This window comes from Cricetulus griseus, chromosome 2 (assembly GCF_003668045.3).
Source record: "Cricetulus griseus strain 17A/GY chromosome 2, alternate assembly CriGri-PICRH-1.0, whole genome shotgun sequence".
Classification (NCBI taxonomy): Eukaryota; Metazoa; Chordata; class Mammalia; order Rodentia; family Cricetidae; genus Cricetulus; species Cricetulus griseus.
In genome coordinates, this window is record NC_048595.1 from 444132739 (window position 1) to 444149705 (window position 16967).

The 16967-nt window shown below is 52.4% G+C and overlaps 1 protein-coding gene across 1 annotated transcript; it reads right to left on the reverse strand.

Annotated features, from left to right (window-relative positions):
• Nucleotides 1–1620: 1620 nt before the first annotated feature.
• Nucleotides 1621–2737, reverse strand: Otos (otospiralin). The gene is made up of 3 exons (XM_027397626.2): nt 2680–2737; nt 2513–2539; nt 1621–1872 (listed from the first exon to the last, which is right to left on the reverse strand). Exons 1-3 carry the CDS (start codon nt 2735–2737, stop codon nt 1688–1690), a joined length of 270 nt encoding a protein of 89 aa, XP_027253427.1. The 3' UTR covers nt 1621–1687.
• Between the last annotated feature and the right edge of the window lie 14230 nt (nt 2738–16967).

Here is a 16967-nt window from a genome sequence, read left to right on the forward strand (position 1 = left end):
AATGCTGCGGTGTGGTGGCTTAGGAGAGGCAGGTGTTCAGCGGACAGCTTCAGATCTGCAAAGTGAAGTGTGTGGGGGGAGGCATTATATCCCCGGACTGTTCACTGAGAGTTTGGTATGTTTTAGGGTAAAGATGAGGAAGGGATGGAGGGGGATTACCGGGAGAGCAAGCCTGAGATACTCTGACAGTCTAGAAGATTCTAGTGAGGCTTCTGGATGTTCCCCTAGGACCCTCTGTGCACCTCCTTGTAAGATCCAGGTTTAACAAATATCCCTGTGAAGTCGATGCAGCAAGAAGCCTGAAACCAACTGCCACCTGCCTGCCCTCCATGCCATGTAAGGCCCATCACCCTGTACTATTCCTAGACCGTGTCATCAGACCCTGCCTTCAGCAAAACCCCTGTTACTCCTGAGCCATTTCCTATCTACCTCAAACCCACTCCTCGACTGCCAGGCCCTATTTGCTGATGTTTTTGAGCCAAGTCTCTCCATGCAGTTCAAGGCTGTGACTCTTATACCTGTCACATGGCTGTGGATGGTCTCCCTTACTCTGATTTTATAGTGTTCAGGGACTGGGTTTTTTTTTGGGGGGGGTGGAGTTGGTGACAGTGGTGTTTTTCCTTTAACAGCTTTGAGAAGTCAAGGGCTTAGGGTCTGGGCTGCTAGAGTGAGAATGGGGGTCAAGGGAAACGCCAGCTCCAGGGAAACTGACTTAGCTAAGATATAATGGGAATTGTGTCCTGGGCAGTCACTGCCCCCCACCCCACCCCCGAAAGCCTAAGTAGACTGTTCAGGATCCAAGAGAAACAAACAAAGACTGGAGAGTCTCAGATGCCAGGTCAGTGTTGTCCTGAGATGCCCAAGTGAAGGTCAAACCAAGGAAGCAGAGACAGCATGGCCGCCAAGAGGAACCTCCTATTCAGTTTCTCTCCCAACTAGTGTGTGTGGGGAACATTAGCCAGGGTGTTCTTGGCTTGCATGCCTTGTGTGTGTCGGGGAGGCCTACCAACTGTGCATAGGCTGCACTATGCCACACTATCTGCACACCCTCTCCCACCACAGGACTACCCAGGGGGAAATCCCCTCCCCCAGCAGCCTTGGCCTGAATGTTACCCTCAGAGACCAAGCGTGAGCTATGACTCTTCCCTCGCAGGCAGGGATATGACGTCTTGATTCCTGCTTCTCCCAGGAACATGCTGTGTACTAAGTATGGATGCCTGGCCCTGACACGGTTGCTGTTCATAGGCAGCCAAGGGGAGGAGCTGCCTGGGACGATGTCTGGCTTGCCTGACTAGGCACATGGCCTTAACAGGTCAGGCTGAACTGGTGTCTTTGTTTCAGACTCCTTACCTACAATCTGGGGCCACCATAGCCCATACCCAGGTCATTATGAGGATAGAATGGCAAGGTGAGACCTAAGGATGGAAGCCCTGATTGGCACTCCTATGAGTAGAAATCATGCATGTTTTTATCAAAGGATGCCCAGGTGGCCATCAGAATAAAGCCCGGCTAATTCACAGAGTGGCACAGCACGCATCAGCTCCTTGAAAGAAACCCACAGGGTGTTGAGCATCGTCACAGGCAGTTTATTGAGCACGAGTGCCATCCCTTGCCCATCACTGTGTCTCTGGACCACCGTAGGCCCCAGCCGGTGCAGCCAGGCAGGCAGCAGACTGGAGGACACTGCTCAGTCCTCCTGGTAGGGAACGTGGAAGCCCAGGGTGCTCCCCAGAGGGAAGTGTGCAAAGAAGGTTCTGGCCATGTCCTCAATCTGTGGATAGGCACCCTGGGTCTGGAAATATTGCACGTAGTTCCAGAAGTCAGAGGTGGAGAATGGCCAGTAGGGCATGGCTGGCGGCTGGGTGTAGGGGTCTGAAAGACACAGGTAACCACCTCAGGGCCTGTCCCATCATCCCTGCCAGAACACCCCCTAGACAGCCAAGGCAAGTGGATGATGTCCCCAGAGCCTGCCACTGTGATGACACCTTCCCAGCCAGGAGTGGGGTCTGCACTCTGATTCTACCGTTTGCCCATTCGGGCACCTGGTCTGGTAGACAGAGGAGAAGTGGGGACAGAAGTGGGTACCTGTTCTTGTCCGGGGAAGATGCTGGGCAGGGAGGCAGCTGGGTGACAGGGGAGGAACTTGGGCAGCATACCGGATGAGGCTTCAAAGAACACAGCACCCGAGTGCTAGAGCACAGGACAGACCACCTTGGTGGGACTGGGCCGAGTTGGGACTCATGAGGGGCGCCAGGGTCTAAGCTCAGGCTGAGGGTGGGACACTGGGGGCCCATTCATCTCCTTTCTGCCTGGCTGCTCCCGAGCGGCAGAAGACAAGGCCAACCTGATGCTGCCCTGGATCCCTCAGCGTGCACTGCTCCCTGCTGGCAGTAACGTCTGCATTGTCATACTCCCAGGAGTCTGTCTGCCAGGAGGCTACCTCTGCTCCCCACCCACCTGTGTGTACCAGTAACTTATACCAGTGAAAGGAAAGAGACTGGAAAAAATGTACCTGCTTCCTCTGGCATCGGCTTGGCTCCTGCAAAAAGAAAAGGAGAGCGGTCACCTAGGGCAGCCGTCCATTAACCACTGCAGACCAGGACAAGGACAGTGTGAAGGAGAGCGGGGCTGGGGGGGGTAGGAAAGCTATGGCTGTCCAGTCCCAGAGTGGACCCTCACCTGCAGGAATCCCCAGTACGATGCCAAGGGCCAGCCACCACAGCACACGGGCCTGCATCCTCACCAAGGTGCAGTCAATATACTCAGGACCACCTGCAGCAAGCAGAAGCCAGGGATGATGCCATTATCCCCCAGGAATAGCCCATCCTGCCACCCCCAAGTGGACTGCCCTTGGGAGCACTAGAATCTTCATAACCACTCTGTTTCTGCTTCCCTAAACCATTCTGGGGTGAAATCTTAATAATTTTGACATTTAAGAGATGACTCCCCCATCCCAATCCCCACTCCCACCACACACACCAGATTCACCCTGTCTACAGAGAGAGCAGTCCAAACCCTCCTGGAGAGTACCTTGTTGTTGGTCTATTCGGCCCGATCTGCAGCCTTGTGGGGTCACTGCCAATGCTCAGGCTCCTCTTTATAGGAGGGCTGGGGACAAGGAAGGAAGTGCCAACTGCCTGAGCCATCAAACTGAATATTTCATCCCAGGCAGAGGACTGTGGGTCTCTGTTTCCATGCTGGCTGGGGGAGCAGCTGGGGGAACAGGACCACAGAGCAAATCCAACAGTTTTCAAAGCTGAGTTCAGTGTGGGTGCATCTAATACCCCTCCTCTCCACAGAGAAAGCCACTCTAAATCTGACAGGGAGCTGCTGAGATCCCTGTCCTGTGCTATGGCTCCCCTGTGATCCCATAGCCTCCCCAGTAATCCTGCAAACACTCCCTCACCCAGGACATCGGCAGAGCAGCCAGGGACAGGAATTGTGAAGCCAAGCTGGACCCCTTCCCCATACCAGAGTTTTCCTCCAAGACTCTAATGGGAAGGCACTGTCCCAGCCAAGGGGATATTAGCAGCCAACAGGGGCCCTTTAACTCAGGCTACTGTGATTATCTCTTGCTAGAACCTGTGCCCACATGTCCAAGTAAGTGTAGCCCTGTGACCCCACCCCCGAGGTCTCAACATCTTGCTGGATGCAGAGCCTATGTCCACATTAAAGGTCTCCATTGTGCCCCCTGGGGGTCCTAGCACCCTGCTGGAATCAAGGCCTGTTTCCAAGGTAATGATCTCTATTGCTCTTTAACACCTTGGAACTCTCAAGGATCCTGGTACCCTGTTTTGGAGTTGTGTGGCCCAAGGATCCCAGGTTCTTTGTAATGGCCCCTCATCCAAATAACCCATGACTTATACTTTCCCAAGTAGCAGCTTAAATCCAACCAGAAACCCAGAGAGGAGTATAGTCTGGTCATACTGGCATGCAGCCATGCAGCAGAGAGCCTCTGGGTTTCATTTCCAGAACCCTGGCCTCCATGCTGCAAAGGTGAGGCTGCCGTCAGGCAGACGTGTCAGGATCCATGAACTGTCTCCAAGTATATGATTCACAAGGACAACCAGGACAGCACAACTGTGCTCACAGCTGTGGTTTGCAGCATGGGCACAGGCGACCTGGCAAAGAGAAGAGGGTCTAGTCAGAACCCAAAGGAGCAGACACCCTGAGCCTGAGCATAAGCATCTGGCCATCAGACGGCCACCAAGGTGTGGCAGTCAACTGTCCACCCCTGATGAGCCCATATCTGAAGCTGACATGGAAAGTCACTCATGGTAGAAATAGGGAATAGAAGGAAATATGTGGTTTCCTAATACAAGACTGAGCTTAGAAGAGTCCACTGCTAGTAAGCAGTGATGGGTCTGGGAAAGGAAACTGGATGTCTGTCTGCCTTCTCCCTTTCTGGGTGTGTATTGTTCTCAGTTTATTACTGCTACGAAAGAAAACCTTAAATGGAACAGCCCCACCAGCGGCAGCTCCCTGTCACTTACGCTGGCTTACAGGGGGTCAGTTGATCTCCAGGTCCCCTCACCTCCCGGGACACACCTCCTTCCCCACTTCACATCTCTGCCCCAGACACTTTCTCTCTACATGAGTCTTTCAAACTCCTTATCTCACTGGCCTGGATGGAGACCCTCCTCATTCGAACTGCACCATCCATCTCTTTCTCTCTCCCTTTCTCACTCAAAGTAAGTTCAAGGGGGACCATTAAAATGGCTCAACAAGCTGGGCGTTGGCGCACTCGTTTAATCCCAGCACTGGAGAGGCAAAGGCAGGCGGATCTCTGTGAATTCAAGGCTAGCCTGGTCTCCAGAGTGAGTGCCAGGATAGGCTCCAAAGCTACACAGAGAAACCCTGTCTGCAAAAACAAAAACAAAAACAAAAACAAAAATTGGCTCAACAGGTAGAAGTGCTTGCAGCTAAACCCGATGATCTGAGTTCGATTCCCACCCCCACCACAATGTGGAAGGAGAGAATTCATTTCCTCCACACCCATGACACACTTGCAAACACATGTACAATAAGTACATTTCATTTTTAAAAATGTTAGATGCCAGTCCAGCCCCTTCACGTGCTCCAGCAGTTCATAGATGGGGTGGATGTTGGGGTGGGCCAACTCATAGCCCTGGTTCTGGGCTTCGAACGAGACCGATGACTCATTGCAATGAACACTTACAAATAAAGATGCATTGACTAATCAATGAAAGTGTCAAAAAAGGCAACAACAACAAAATGTTAAATGCCTCCCAGGGGTGTGTATATCCACATTTGGTGGGAATCCCAAAACAATGAGTCTCATTCTTTGATAACAGCTAGGATTCCTTCTAAAATTTAACTCTGGGCAGGGGGAGGGGTTGGTATCCTCACAAGCTCCAGAAGGATGGACCATATCAGGTTGGCAAGTTGAAAGCTTCCGAGTCCCTGCTCCCCTGCCCCACACAGGACCTCCTTCAGAGACATCCAAGACCTCAGGAGTCTCTGCATGCTTGGGGTCAGGAGATGCTTAGGCTGTATAAGGCAGTCTTTTTGGACAGCAGCCACCCTTTTCCATTCCGTGGCTGTCAACCTGGAAGGGGCCTGTGGCTACCAGGAATGACAGCATTGGTAATGATTAAGAAGTATCTGGCACCCCCTGCTGTCCATGCTGGGACACTACAATCGACTGTTGCCTAGTCCCAGAGCCTGTACTCAAAAGTGCCAGCCCAACCCACGTCTGTCTCCTAGAAGGCAGAGCCCAGAACAGCTGGCCATCAACTTTGAGCTGTCCCAACTTGGGCATAGACACTTGCTCATAATTTAGAGTCCCGAGGCCACAGTTCATCGTGTCACTCTGCCTCCTCCATTCTCCTCCCCGCTGAATGGTCAGCCTGGTTTAATATGTTCTGAACACTTCCACATTATTTACACATGCTCCCAAGCCTCAGGCTGTAACTGATCCCAGGGCAGTTCCCTGCTTCCTGGACTGCGGCTAGTGTCAGTACTGGGGGTAGGGGTGGCTCATAGCTTGCCCTTCCCCAGCTGGGAATGTTGCCTCCCTCTTCTACAGTCTCCCAGCCTGTCACTGCCCCAAGTCCTCCATCAGGAACATTGCCTTCCTGCTTGTGCAGTGTTGTTGGGAATCTGAGAATCCCTGGGTGTCCCAGAGACTGGTAGAATAGTGTCCGACTCACAGGCAGGGTGGGGGAAACTTCTGACTGAATACACAGCCCAAGAGAGTGGTTTTACATCACCCGACTACACAGAGCTGTAATTCATGCTGTCCCTTGTCCCTCTAAACATGCACTGGCAAACTTGCTCCCACAAAGGGAGAGACAACCTTCTAATGTCACCTACGTTTGTTCTCAAATCCAGTGTCCTATAGGATTTGCTGTTTTAATGAAAAAGTGTAATTAAACAGGATCCCTTATGGGCATCAAAGGGGAGACTCCAGGTGAGTGTTGAGCTGACTTGAAAAAGCCCGTAGAGGTGGAAGTCCCTACACACCATCACAGTTGATGCGGATATGACAGAAACACGGTAGGAATCTGGAAGGACCCAGGCTGCTTGGAGCAGGGGCTCAGAAGAACCCAAAAAGGGACTCTGAGTTTCATGCTTCTGAGACAACCTCCAGGGGGCACTATGCTCACAGGATACCGTGTGGCTGGCCCCCAAGACAGGGTTGTGTCCTCCAAGGATCAAAGCCTCCTTCCCTGTCATAAGACTGAGTTACAGATCTGTAATGTGCAAGCATGTGACCATCTTCTTTTAAAACACCTCACTCCTTTCCTGAACTGACCATGTAATCTCTGAAAAGGTCAACCACAGTCTCCAGAAACAAATGGGACCTGACCTGGGGTGGGATGAGGCAGGATTTGGGGGTGGGTGTCCTGGGTACAGCAGGGTGGCTGGGAGAAATGCAGGATGCATGGTTACATTTGAGTTTCAAGCAGTCAGTGAGTACTTCCCTAGTGTTACGTTTTAGGTCTCAAGCATCTCCAGGGATCTGCTTGTGTCTCAAATATTCAGTTTAGCTGAAACTGTCTTCCAAGCACACGCATGCACAGGTATGTACACGCTTACAGTGTACACAGGCAAGCAGCCGTCTCTGATGCCCCATAGAGTAAGGGAAGAGGTGGGCTGCAGTAGAGGTTGAGATTGGAGTCAGGGGGCATCTAGAGCAAGGTGGTATGGAGCTGCCTGAGGCCAGAGTCCAGAATCAATACTGGACCCCCAGAATCCCCAAGAGCATCTGGGTTGCTGATGGCTAATGGATCCAGATACCAGCCCAGCCAGAACTGTTAGATCATGCTGAAGCCCAGATCCAGGCGTTGCTGTGGGCTCTGCCTTGCACACAGGAAGCTCCAAAGGCTTTAACTGGTGGCTTTGGGATGACCCAAAGGGTTAACTGAGCCAGACATCTCACTAGAAAGTTATCCAGTTTAACACAGCTGTCAGCTGCCCCCACCCCCAGAATGATGGGATTCCCAGCAATGGATATTTAACATGTGGGCGGGCACTTGTGACCCCCAACAGAGAGACCGGCCTCACATAACCTGTATGTTTTTGCCCACAGGACTCTTTGTCCTCTGCGTTTCTCTGCCTCATGGGAAAAGATTCCCAGGGACTCAGGGAGGGCTGGTGTTGACTCTGGACTGTCAAGGATAAAGCCTAAGGCATTTCCTCCAGGGGCATCACCAAAACGGACATGCTGACACAGACCCCAGTCAGGGCCTAGGATCTCTGAGACTCAGAAAGCAGTAGAAGTGACACCAACCCAGTGCTATGCTGCCCGTTTACCGAGAAGCCCTTCTGCAGATCTGACTCTCCCACCCCAGACTACTGAGAAATACCCATCTACTTGTTATAACCCAGCCCTTCCACCAGCCCTTCCACCAGAAACATGACTTACCTGTCATGTTTCTAATACAATAGGGAAAGTTAAATACTTTCTAGGACTTGGTTAAGAATGTCCCCAGGGCTTGCTAGGATAGGCTACAGGAGTCCCAGAAGCAGCCAGGCCCTGTGGAATGGGCTGGAGGGGTCCTGGAAAGGACTTGCAAGCTCAGAATGTAAGTGGGAATGTAAGTGGACAGAGACTGTTTCTGGGGAAAAGACCTTCCTGTCACAAGGGGTGACATGGACTGATGGGCCATTACCCAGCTGAAGTGCAAGGTACCAGTCTCTGGCCCACAAGTCACTGGTTTTCTCACAAATAGGCCTTGTTACCTCTCCAGGGACCCTTCCTGGTACTGCGTATTCCTGGACCAGTGCACAGCTTTTAACCAGCCCCCCACCTAGCCACACTTGCTCTCAGGTGGGATTTTCTTTGTGTCTGACTTCAGAGAGAATGCTTGATTAGGGGACACTTCCCTTTCTTCATCTCCCTTAGGGAAAGGGCTGCCAGGCCTAAGTCTTCCAGTATGTGACCTTCTGGGGTAAGGACCCAAGCATCTGACAACAGAACTAGGAGACTCAAGATTTGGCCCTTTTCGGTCCCTACCTGGGCATGAGACATCTTGTGGGTGGTGGCTGTATAGAAGGAAAAACAGGCATGGCATGGTTTGCTTTGGAGCATGGAGGGTTTCTCTCCTTAGGAGATATGACCCCAGACTAAGGGCCAATGATGCCCACATGATGGAGCAAATATACAGCAACCAACCTTGGCCACATACTCCTGTGGTTAAGATGGAGCCCGCCCAGCAACAGACTCCAGGACTCTCAGTACCTAAAACTCAGTGGCATTTGGCTTCCTGGGGCTCTCAGCAGGGCTAGGGTTCCAGAGCCACTAAGCTGAGCCTCCCAACTTCAAGAGGAGCCCCAGGCTGGGCCAGTTCTCTGTGGCCTGAAATAGATCCATTGTTTGTCCTATTCAACACCACATGAAAGCCGGATTTATGGGAACCAGGGCTCAGCGTGTTTCTCAGCCTGGCTGAGGCATATGGGCAGCGTGGTCAGTCCTGTTGCCCTTGGGGACCCCTAGGCTCAGCCTCTGCAGGTCTAGGCTGGCGTTGGCACCAGTCTCCTCCACGCTTCCTGCTGACCACCCACTGCGTTCTTCGCTGACTTTTTGGCTCTCCTTCCCTGATACCGGTGGAAACAGGGAGATGAAAGAGCAGGTCTCCTGTCTCACTTGGCTGACTGTCCTAGATTTGCGATCCGTTGATTCATCCAAGAAGCAGGTATTATGAGCCCTCAGCACGGGGCATCAGGAGGCTCACTCTGGGCAGAGCCCTGCTAAGCCAAGAACCGTGTCTGAGAATTAAAGGTCTGGATGTGCTTTGAAGCGTTTGCTAAATCTGTCTCTGCGGAGGGCCGGGAGGCTCCTGTCCAGCCCACGGCCTTGAAAGCAGAACGCATTTCCCAGGGAGACATCAACGTCAGGCCCTGGCCCCAGAGGCAGGCTGAGGGGGGTGTGCACACTGCAAATGGAGAAATCTTTATAAAATGAAAAGGAGAAATGAAGTCCATTGCCTTCCATGTCCCATGTTCCCTGTGAGCAAACACTCTGGTATTGACCTGGCTGGACTCCTCCGTTACTCTGGGCTGTATGCTCTGTGCATGGCCAGGCTCATCTGCAGTCAGGATAGCATTTGTCCCTGGATGATCCATTTTGCTTGTCTGACGGGTTCATATCCTTTTAGGTTCACTCACTTTTCCTGATGGTGATGGTACTTCACTGCAGTGTCCCGGTGGCTCGTGGATCCCCTTGGTAGACAGGTCCTCTGGGGAGGAATCGCCTTGTACACTGCCCTGTATTGCTGTCCCTGGCCTCCAGGCGCTGGATGCCAGGGGCTCCACTCAATCACAAACCTAGATACCTTAGCTGTTGTCCACACCACCGGGGACACACTGAGATTGGGGACACTACCCCACCATTTGCCCCCCACACTTCCTTAGCTGTCCCCTGTGGATGGGCATTGGATGTTTCCACCAGTTCACTTGCTCTGAGCAAGATGCCATGAACAGCATAAAGTGTGTCTTAAGTTCTTGCTTTTCCTTTGTGTGGTCGGTTTCCTGAAATGGATGACTAGAGACAGGAGTTTCACCCTGGCCTTGTGGGAACCCGCCTGATGCACCAAAGAGTCATGCAGTGTGCTCACGAGTCACGTGGTTTTGTGAAATTTTCTAAACAAAACCAAAAAGTCTGGGCAAGGCCAAGCCCTGATATTTAAGGGGAACCAGTTAAGCCCTTTATCTCTGTACTGTCCTGTCCCATCTTGTCCATTGTAGCTAGCATGGACATCTGGGGGTGGGTGTGTGGGACCTTTAGTGTGGATTTGGGGAACTCGTTTACAGGTTTGTGTCCATACCTGACAGAGCTGGCTTGAGGGGCGGGGTGAGGGGCTAGCTAGCTGGGATGGGAGTGAGCCTCCATTGGTCCTGGTTGAGCCCTGTGCTGTGGAGCAGCAGGGCCTGAAGTTACTTCACTTTGCAAAGACAAGCAATAGCTCTTGCCTTCATAAAGACTTGCATAGGAAGGGGCAGGACTATGAGAACGCTGGAAAATAGTTGAAAATTGATGTAGTTGTCATTAACATGTCCACAAAAGCAACTATGTCTGCGTGCCATGGGCCAGCGTGTGACTAAAAGTCTTTCACTTTGTAAGTGATGGGCAACACGGGACATGGAAATGTAGGATTCCTGTTTGGAGACAGCCTCATAACAAGGGAAGAGTTCCTCCAAAGGCAAAGGTTGTGTGTGAAAGTTGATGTCTGGTGTCTCCCCACTAGCGTGTCATGCCTCTGAGTCACTGATACATCACGCTCTAACACTCCCAGACTCCAAAGAGCTGTGAGAACCCCAGTCTCAGAGAGCTCAGAACAAGGGTATAACTGTGGTTAATAATAAATGTCAACAGTATGAAAATAGGACCCTCACCCTGAATGAGATGCCTGCTGTTTTTTTGTTTGTTTGTTTGTTTGTTTGTTTTTGCCCCAGCACCACAGAGGGGTGTGGAATGGAGGCCACTGGGCATCTTCTGAGCCTGTGGTTCTCAGATGTGACCCAACATGGCATCTGGAGAGTCTTTGGATAGCCTTGTTCTCTTAGGCCTTTGTTGTCCCTCTGTGGAACACGGACAACCACAGGCCTAGATGGCACTTCAGTTCAATGGTCCACTCTCCTTCCCACGATGAGGGATTGTGGGACACGTGTGTCCTGCAAGAAGTGTTTTGTGTATGCTGGTTGAGTTGCCAAGATTGTGACCCCACAGCCAGGCAAATGGTGGCAGTTTTAGGACAGTTGACCTCTACTGTTAAGACCCCACAGCCCTGGGGGCAGCAGAGCCTTCTCTGGTGCCATGAAGGTGCTGAGAATTCATCATTCCTGATGTCCTCCTCCACAGCCCTGCCCCACCCCTCACATTTACACCCAAGGGGACCAACATGCCTGGCATGTCCTGCTCAGCATAGCCAAGCCAGTGGGGAGACTGACTAGCACAAGATGAGCCTGGGAGTGGCTCTGAGGTCGTGGGGAAGTCACTCAGGGCCAGGAGACCTCCGAGTTCAGGATCAAATGAGCAGTTTCACAGGGATTGAGGACATGCTCCTCAAGAACCTGGCACAGCACAACCACAAAGGACTGTGTTTGCTTCAGGGACCACAGGAGTTGGAGTCACATCACTTAGTGCAGGGCACAGGAGACCCAAGTCCCACCACCACCACCCCGCCTCACCACCATCCTGGCTCTCACAGTCCCATTCTAGGCTCCAGATACAAAGTTCAAAGCTTAGGGTGCAGGGTTCCCACCCCCACTCTACTTGGCTTGTCTGCATACATGCTTCCTGCTGGCTTTGATCTTGCAGGCTCTTTCAGAGCCCTTCTGACTCTGAGCAGTGTCCAGGAAGGAAAGCCACAGGAATGTGGCACAGCAGCACCACAGCTGCCAAGCCAGCCAGGCCATTTCTTCCTAGTCTTTAGCAAGCTGAGCTTCCAGCATAACCATGGAACTTGACATGATCAGCGCACTGACCCCACGTGACTGGGACATCTCTGCCACAAGGAAGCAGCTTGCTCCAATGTGGCCTTCAACAGGCACACATATGTGCACACACACGCGCGCGCGCGCACGCACACACACACACACACACACACACACGCACACGCACACGCACACGCACATACATACATTTACCCGCTACACACGTGCACACTCACTGTGCTGTATAAATCTTCAAGGAGAGCTGGACATTTTTTCTGCCATATTGATCCACCCATTAGTGATCCTGTGATGTTTACCCATCATTCTTGGCTCTTCTGTACAGTGGGACAGTGTCCAGCCACAGTCCCCCGCATGAGCAAACCCACCCAGAATGAGTGCAACCATGCGGGATAGTTGGAGTGAGCATTTTCCCCGCACAGGTACTGAGAGACTCCCTCAGCTTTGGTTCCATGAACAGATGGATGACCTGGGGTCCCCAGAGCAGAGGACAGACGGAAGTTGGAATCAAAGGCTGTCTCCAAGTTATGGGGCAAATTCCAGCTGAGGACTTGACCCTGTCTGTGTCAGAGGGTCACATCCCTGCAGAGTGCAGATGATCTGCTGATGCGGGCCTGGGACCTCAAACACACGTCAGAGGTGGGATGCCACAGAACAGGGGTGGGGGGGACCAGGTTCAATGTCATTTGTCATGCTAGCACCCCCAAACAGCCCAGAAACTCCTCTCTAACAGCCCAGACACTCTGCTTTGGGTTTTGTCCCCCACTCCCCACCCCACACTTGATGCCATGCTTGAGGCAGCTTGGGAGAGAGTGCTGAGGCTTTGTGTGCAGCCCCGCCTATGGGAATGCTAGTCTGCCTATGGGAATGCTAGTCTGCCTATGGGAATGCTAGTCTGCCTATGGGAATGCTAGTCTGCCTATGGGAATGCTGGTCTGCCTATGGGATGCTAGTCTGCCTATGGAATGCTGGTCTGTCTATGGAATGCTGGTCTGTCTACGGAATGCTGGTCTGTCTGTGGAATGCTGCTCTGTCTGTCTATGGAATGCTCGTCTGTCTATGGAATACTAGTCTGTCTACGGAAAGCTGGTCTGTCTACGGAATGCTGGTCTGTCTATGGAATGCTGGTCTGTCTGTGGAATGCTGGTCTGTCTATAGAATGCTGGTCTGTCTGTGGAATGCTGGTCTGTCTGTGGAATGCTGGTCTGTCTACGGAATGCTGGTCTGTCTGTGGAATGCTGGTCTGTCTATGGAATGCTGGTCTGTCTATGGAATGCTAGTCTGTCTGTCTATGGAATGCTGGTCTGTCTGTCTATGGAATGCTCGTCTGTCTATGGAATACTAGTCTGTCTACGGAATGCTGGTCTGTCTACGGAATGCTGCTCTGTCTGTGGAATGCTGGTCTGTCTGTGGAATGCTGGTCTGTCTGTGGAATGCTGGTCTGTCTATGGAATGCTGGTCTGCCTACGGAATGCTGGTCTGTCTATGGAATGCTGGTCTGTCTGTGGAATGCTGGTCTGTCTATGAAATGCTGGTCTGGGCTCCATGGCTGAGCTGAAAGGTCATCACGGAAGCCTCCTGTGCTGTAGCTGCGTTTGGGCCTGGCCTGTGTGGGAGGAGAGAATGGAGCTATCCAAATTCTCCTCTCGTGAAGGCTCACAGAATGAGACCATGCTCTGAGCCCCAGCTGGGAGCTGCTACTGCCGGAGGCTAGCTTGATGCAGAAGAGCTTGGATGGAGGCCCCAGATTTAGGAGAAACTGGACTGTTGGTGCAGGCACACCTTTCCTTGGAAAGATAGAAGCTGGCTGGCTTCCTGCAGAGTCCATCAGGGACTCCGTGTGAGTTTGGACAAATAGACACAAAATCCAGGAAAGGAGTGCTGTGTGTTTTGAGATGCGTGGCTCACGATGATGGAAGAGCCCCCGGGAGAAAAGGGGACAGAGAATAGACTGGTCTGTGACAGGTTCTGACCAAAAAGGCAGAACAATGTGAAGGTCGGGGTCTTGTCTACCTGGCGGCCTCCCTGAAGTCTGGTATCTGACACCAAAGGCTTTTCTTGGTGCTATTTCCAGGCTCCCAGCAACCTCTCCCAGGTGGAAATCCTGTGCCCATGGCAGGCCCTTGCTGTGGCTTCTGCTGTGGGGTGGAATCACCTTCCTTCTTTCCCATCCTCCCTAGTTGGTCCACCCACACTGTGCAGTGCAACAGAGTGGGCTCCCAGGACGGCGGTCCAGCTCATCACTCATTTGACCATCAGCAAGGTGTCTTTTAGAAAATGGATTTTTGGCCAATTTGTCTTGACTTGATGCTCTGTATGGTGACTGATGGGCTCATTCCACTTGAAATATGAGGCCAGGCAGCAGTGAGAAGTGGGCGGTGCCATGGCATTCGTGCAGACAGGGCTCCCATGTCCTGGATGCCACAGGAGCCCTCATGCCCAGCCCACACCAAGAATTCTGTGCACTTGTTTTAGAGAGAGTCACTAACGAATCCAGGCTGATGGTAGCAAGTAAGAGATGAGGCTACAGGCCCGTTGAGGCCATGAGGGTGGAAGCCAAGGCCTGAGGGAAACTGGAGAGAGCAAAGTGGTAAAGGTGTTACAGCAAGGTTACAGACGGGGCCTCCAGAATTAGAGACACCAGCTGGAACCTTCTAGACATAGGTTGGAAAGGGATGGTGGAGGAAAGTCTGGGCTTTGAAGAGCCCAGCTTCCTGAGACAGAGCCTGCCTTTCTGTAATCCTCAGTAGAAACCTTAGTGGGTGATGGCCTCAAAGTGACACTGAGGGAAAGGGGGTAATGAGGTTGTGAGCTTCATGTTATCCAGACCAAGAACTTTCCTGAACCTAGGTGTCCTGGAGACCCTGGACAGGTTACACCTGAGTTGGGAAGACAGTGCCTCCTCTCTGTGGATTAAATTGTGCCCCCCAAAAGACCAACCCCACCCATCAGTACTTCCTGTCCAATCTCTCTCTGCTCCCTGATCTGCCCAAATGATCGATCTCTGCAGCTCCAACCACGAGCCATTCCTACACCCGGGAGGGCTGAATCCTCAAGTCATGAGCTCCAGTAATTCCTTCCTCTCTCAAGTTACTTCCTGTCAGGCCTTTGGTCACAGTGCTAAGTAAATGGCACAGGGACATCTGCAAAACTTCATGACTCCGAGGTTCAGATGGGAGCAATGTGTCAACAACTAGGCCCCAATTCAGTGACTCCCCATGGTGAGGTCACTCTTCCATTAATGCTGTTCTGACAGATCAGGAGTGGAGGACCTGTCTGATCTTTGAACCCAGAATCTTTGCTGCAGGCCCCATGGTAGGATAAACAGGGAAGCCACCTGCTGGACAAGCGGGAAAAAGGGGCCAGCCCCATAGTGTGGTGGCAGCCCACAGCATGCACGCAGAGGCAGGCCTTTCTAAAGCCTCAGATAAATGGCCAGAAAGGAGCCGGTGGACATCACATGTGGAGGAAACCTCCTGGCCTCCTGTTCCAACATGTCCAGGGCAGGCCATTCTCCATAAGCCTCAGTTGCCCGGGCTCTCCACTCCCCATCCTATCATTGGAGAACTTTCTAGCAGAACCCCCTGAGTTTACCAGCTCCGAGGATGGCCCTGGAGCAGAAGTGAGTTAATGACAGCAGCCTTCTCTCTTCCAAGCTGCCACCAGCCTTGACAAATGCAGTCACGGTGAAATTGCTCTTGTGGCCTGGGGCCAACAGAGGGAGGAGAGCCATAAATCCCAGGTGGAGACCGCTATAGGAGGATGAGGACAGTTCTCTGCTAATGGCACATTCAATCCTGTGCCACGTGTCACTCCAGCCCCCTCGTGATTGAGGGGCCTGGGGCGAGAGATCAGTGTCAAGCCCAATTGGTGATTAATGAAGGGCTGGCCGGCAGGGACCACACAGCAGTACTCTCTGTGGTGACTTTGTTTCTCAAGCAATTATACTGGTGAGGATTTCCACCACACACTGTGACACCCAGGGGCCAGTTATGACCTCCTGAGATCTGAAAAGATTCCAATGCAGGTCTGTCCACAGGGACCCACAGCACAAGGATGAGGCTGGCCACAGTGGCCTAGGAGGAGCCGGCAGAGCCATCTTAGTACAGCTGTCCCCAGGCATCTGGCCAGGCACAGACTTGGTAGCAAAACTGGTTCAATCTCAGAGTGGTGAGTGACCTCATACCAAGTCAGGGACTGAAGGTCACTTTCTTCTGTCACCTGGGTAATGAGGTGACAGTCTGCCACTTCCAAGTACCTATAGCATGCTGAGCCTCAGGGTCATGTCTTTAACTTCTCTAGGGTCACTCTTGTCCTATGCAAGACACTGAGATGGAGCACACTAGCCTGGGGTCCCCAGAAAACAGCCCAGGCTTTACTCATACACACGCATACTGAGTTTTGCGCATACACTCCAGGGTGTCCTCATGGCACCTTAATTCAGCAGGTGCCAGTCACACTTGAGGCATGAGAAACTCTACCTCTTCAAATGAGAAAATGCCAGACCTCTTTTAGCATCAAGTGCAGCAGGAGAAAGAGACTGAAGTAGACTGAGAAGCACCAGGAGCTCTGGGGTACTGGGTCAGAGGGAGCAGCTGGGCTAGCCCCACCCCAGATGTTCTCCCCGGTCCCATCTGGGCTGTGTGCTCAGAGCACAGCACAGACGATGCTTCTGTTCTTCCAAGGAGTGGAGACTCAACACAGCAGGGACCACCCCTTGGGGCATACAAATCACAATAATGAGGGCATTCCTAACCGGCAGGTCCAGTCCACCCTTAGGCAGCTCCCAGGATGAGGATGTAGGCATAGCCCAGGCTACCTCCTATGATAGGATCTCAGGTGGACATGGGACCCAGACTCCCTGGCACAGTGGGATACACAGGAACTAAGTCTATTGAGTGAGCCACTGGTGATACAACCTTGGGCCTCTTACCTCACCTCTTGGAGTCAGGCCTGTAAGCACACTGCAGGGCCAGTGTGGGTGTGGGAAGGCATGAGGAGCCCTGGAACTTGGTAACCAGTACATGAGCAACTTCCTGACATCTGCA

Coding starts and splice junctions, on each gene's coding strand:
- Otos (XM_027397626.2), bottom strand. CDS start 2,737: ATGCAGGCCCGTGTGCTGTGGTGGCTGGCCCTTGGCATCGTACTGGGG. Junction 2,540..2,679: donor CGTACTGGGGATTCCTGCAG/GTGAGGGTCCAC, acceptor TTCTTTTTGCAG/GAGCCAAGCCGATGCCAGAG. Junction 1,873..2,512: donor GCCGATGCCAGAGGAAGCAG/GTACATTTTTTC, acceptor TGTGTCTTTCAG/ACCCCTACACCCAGCCGCCA.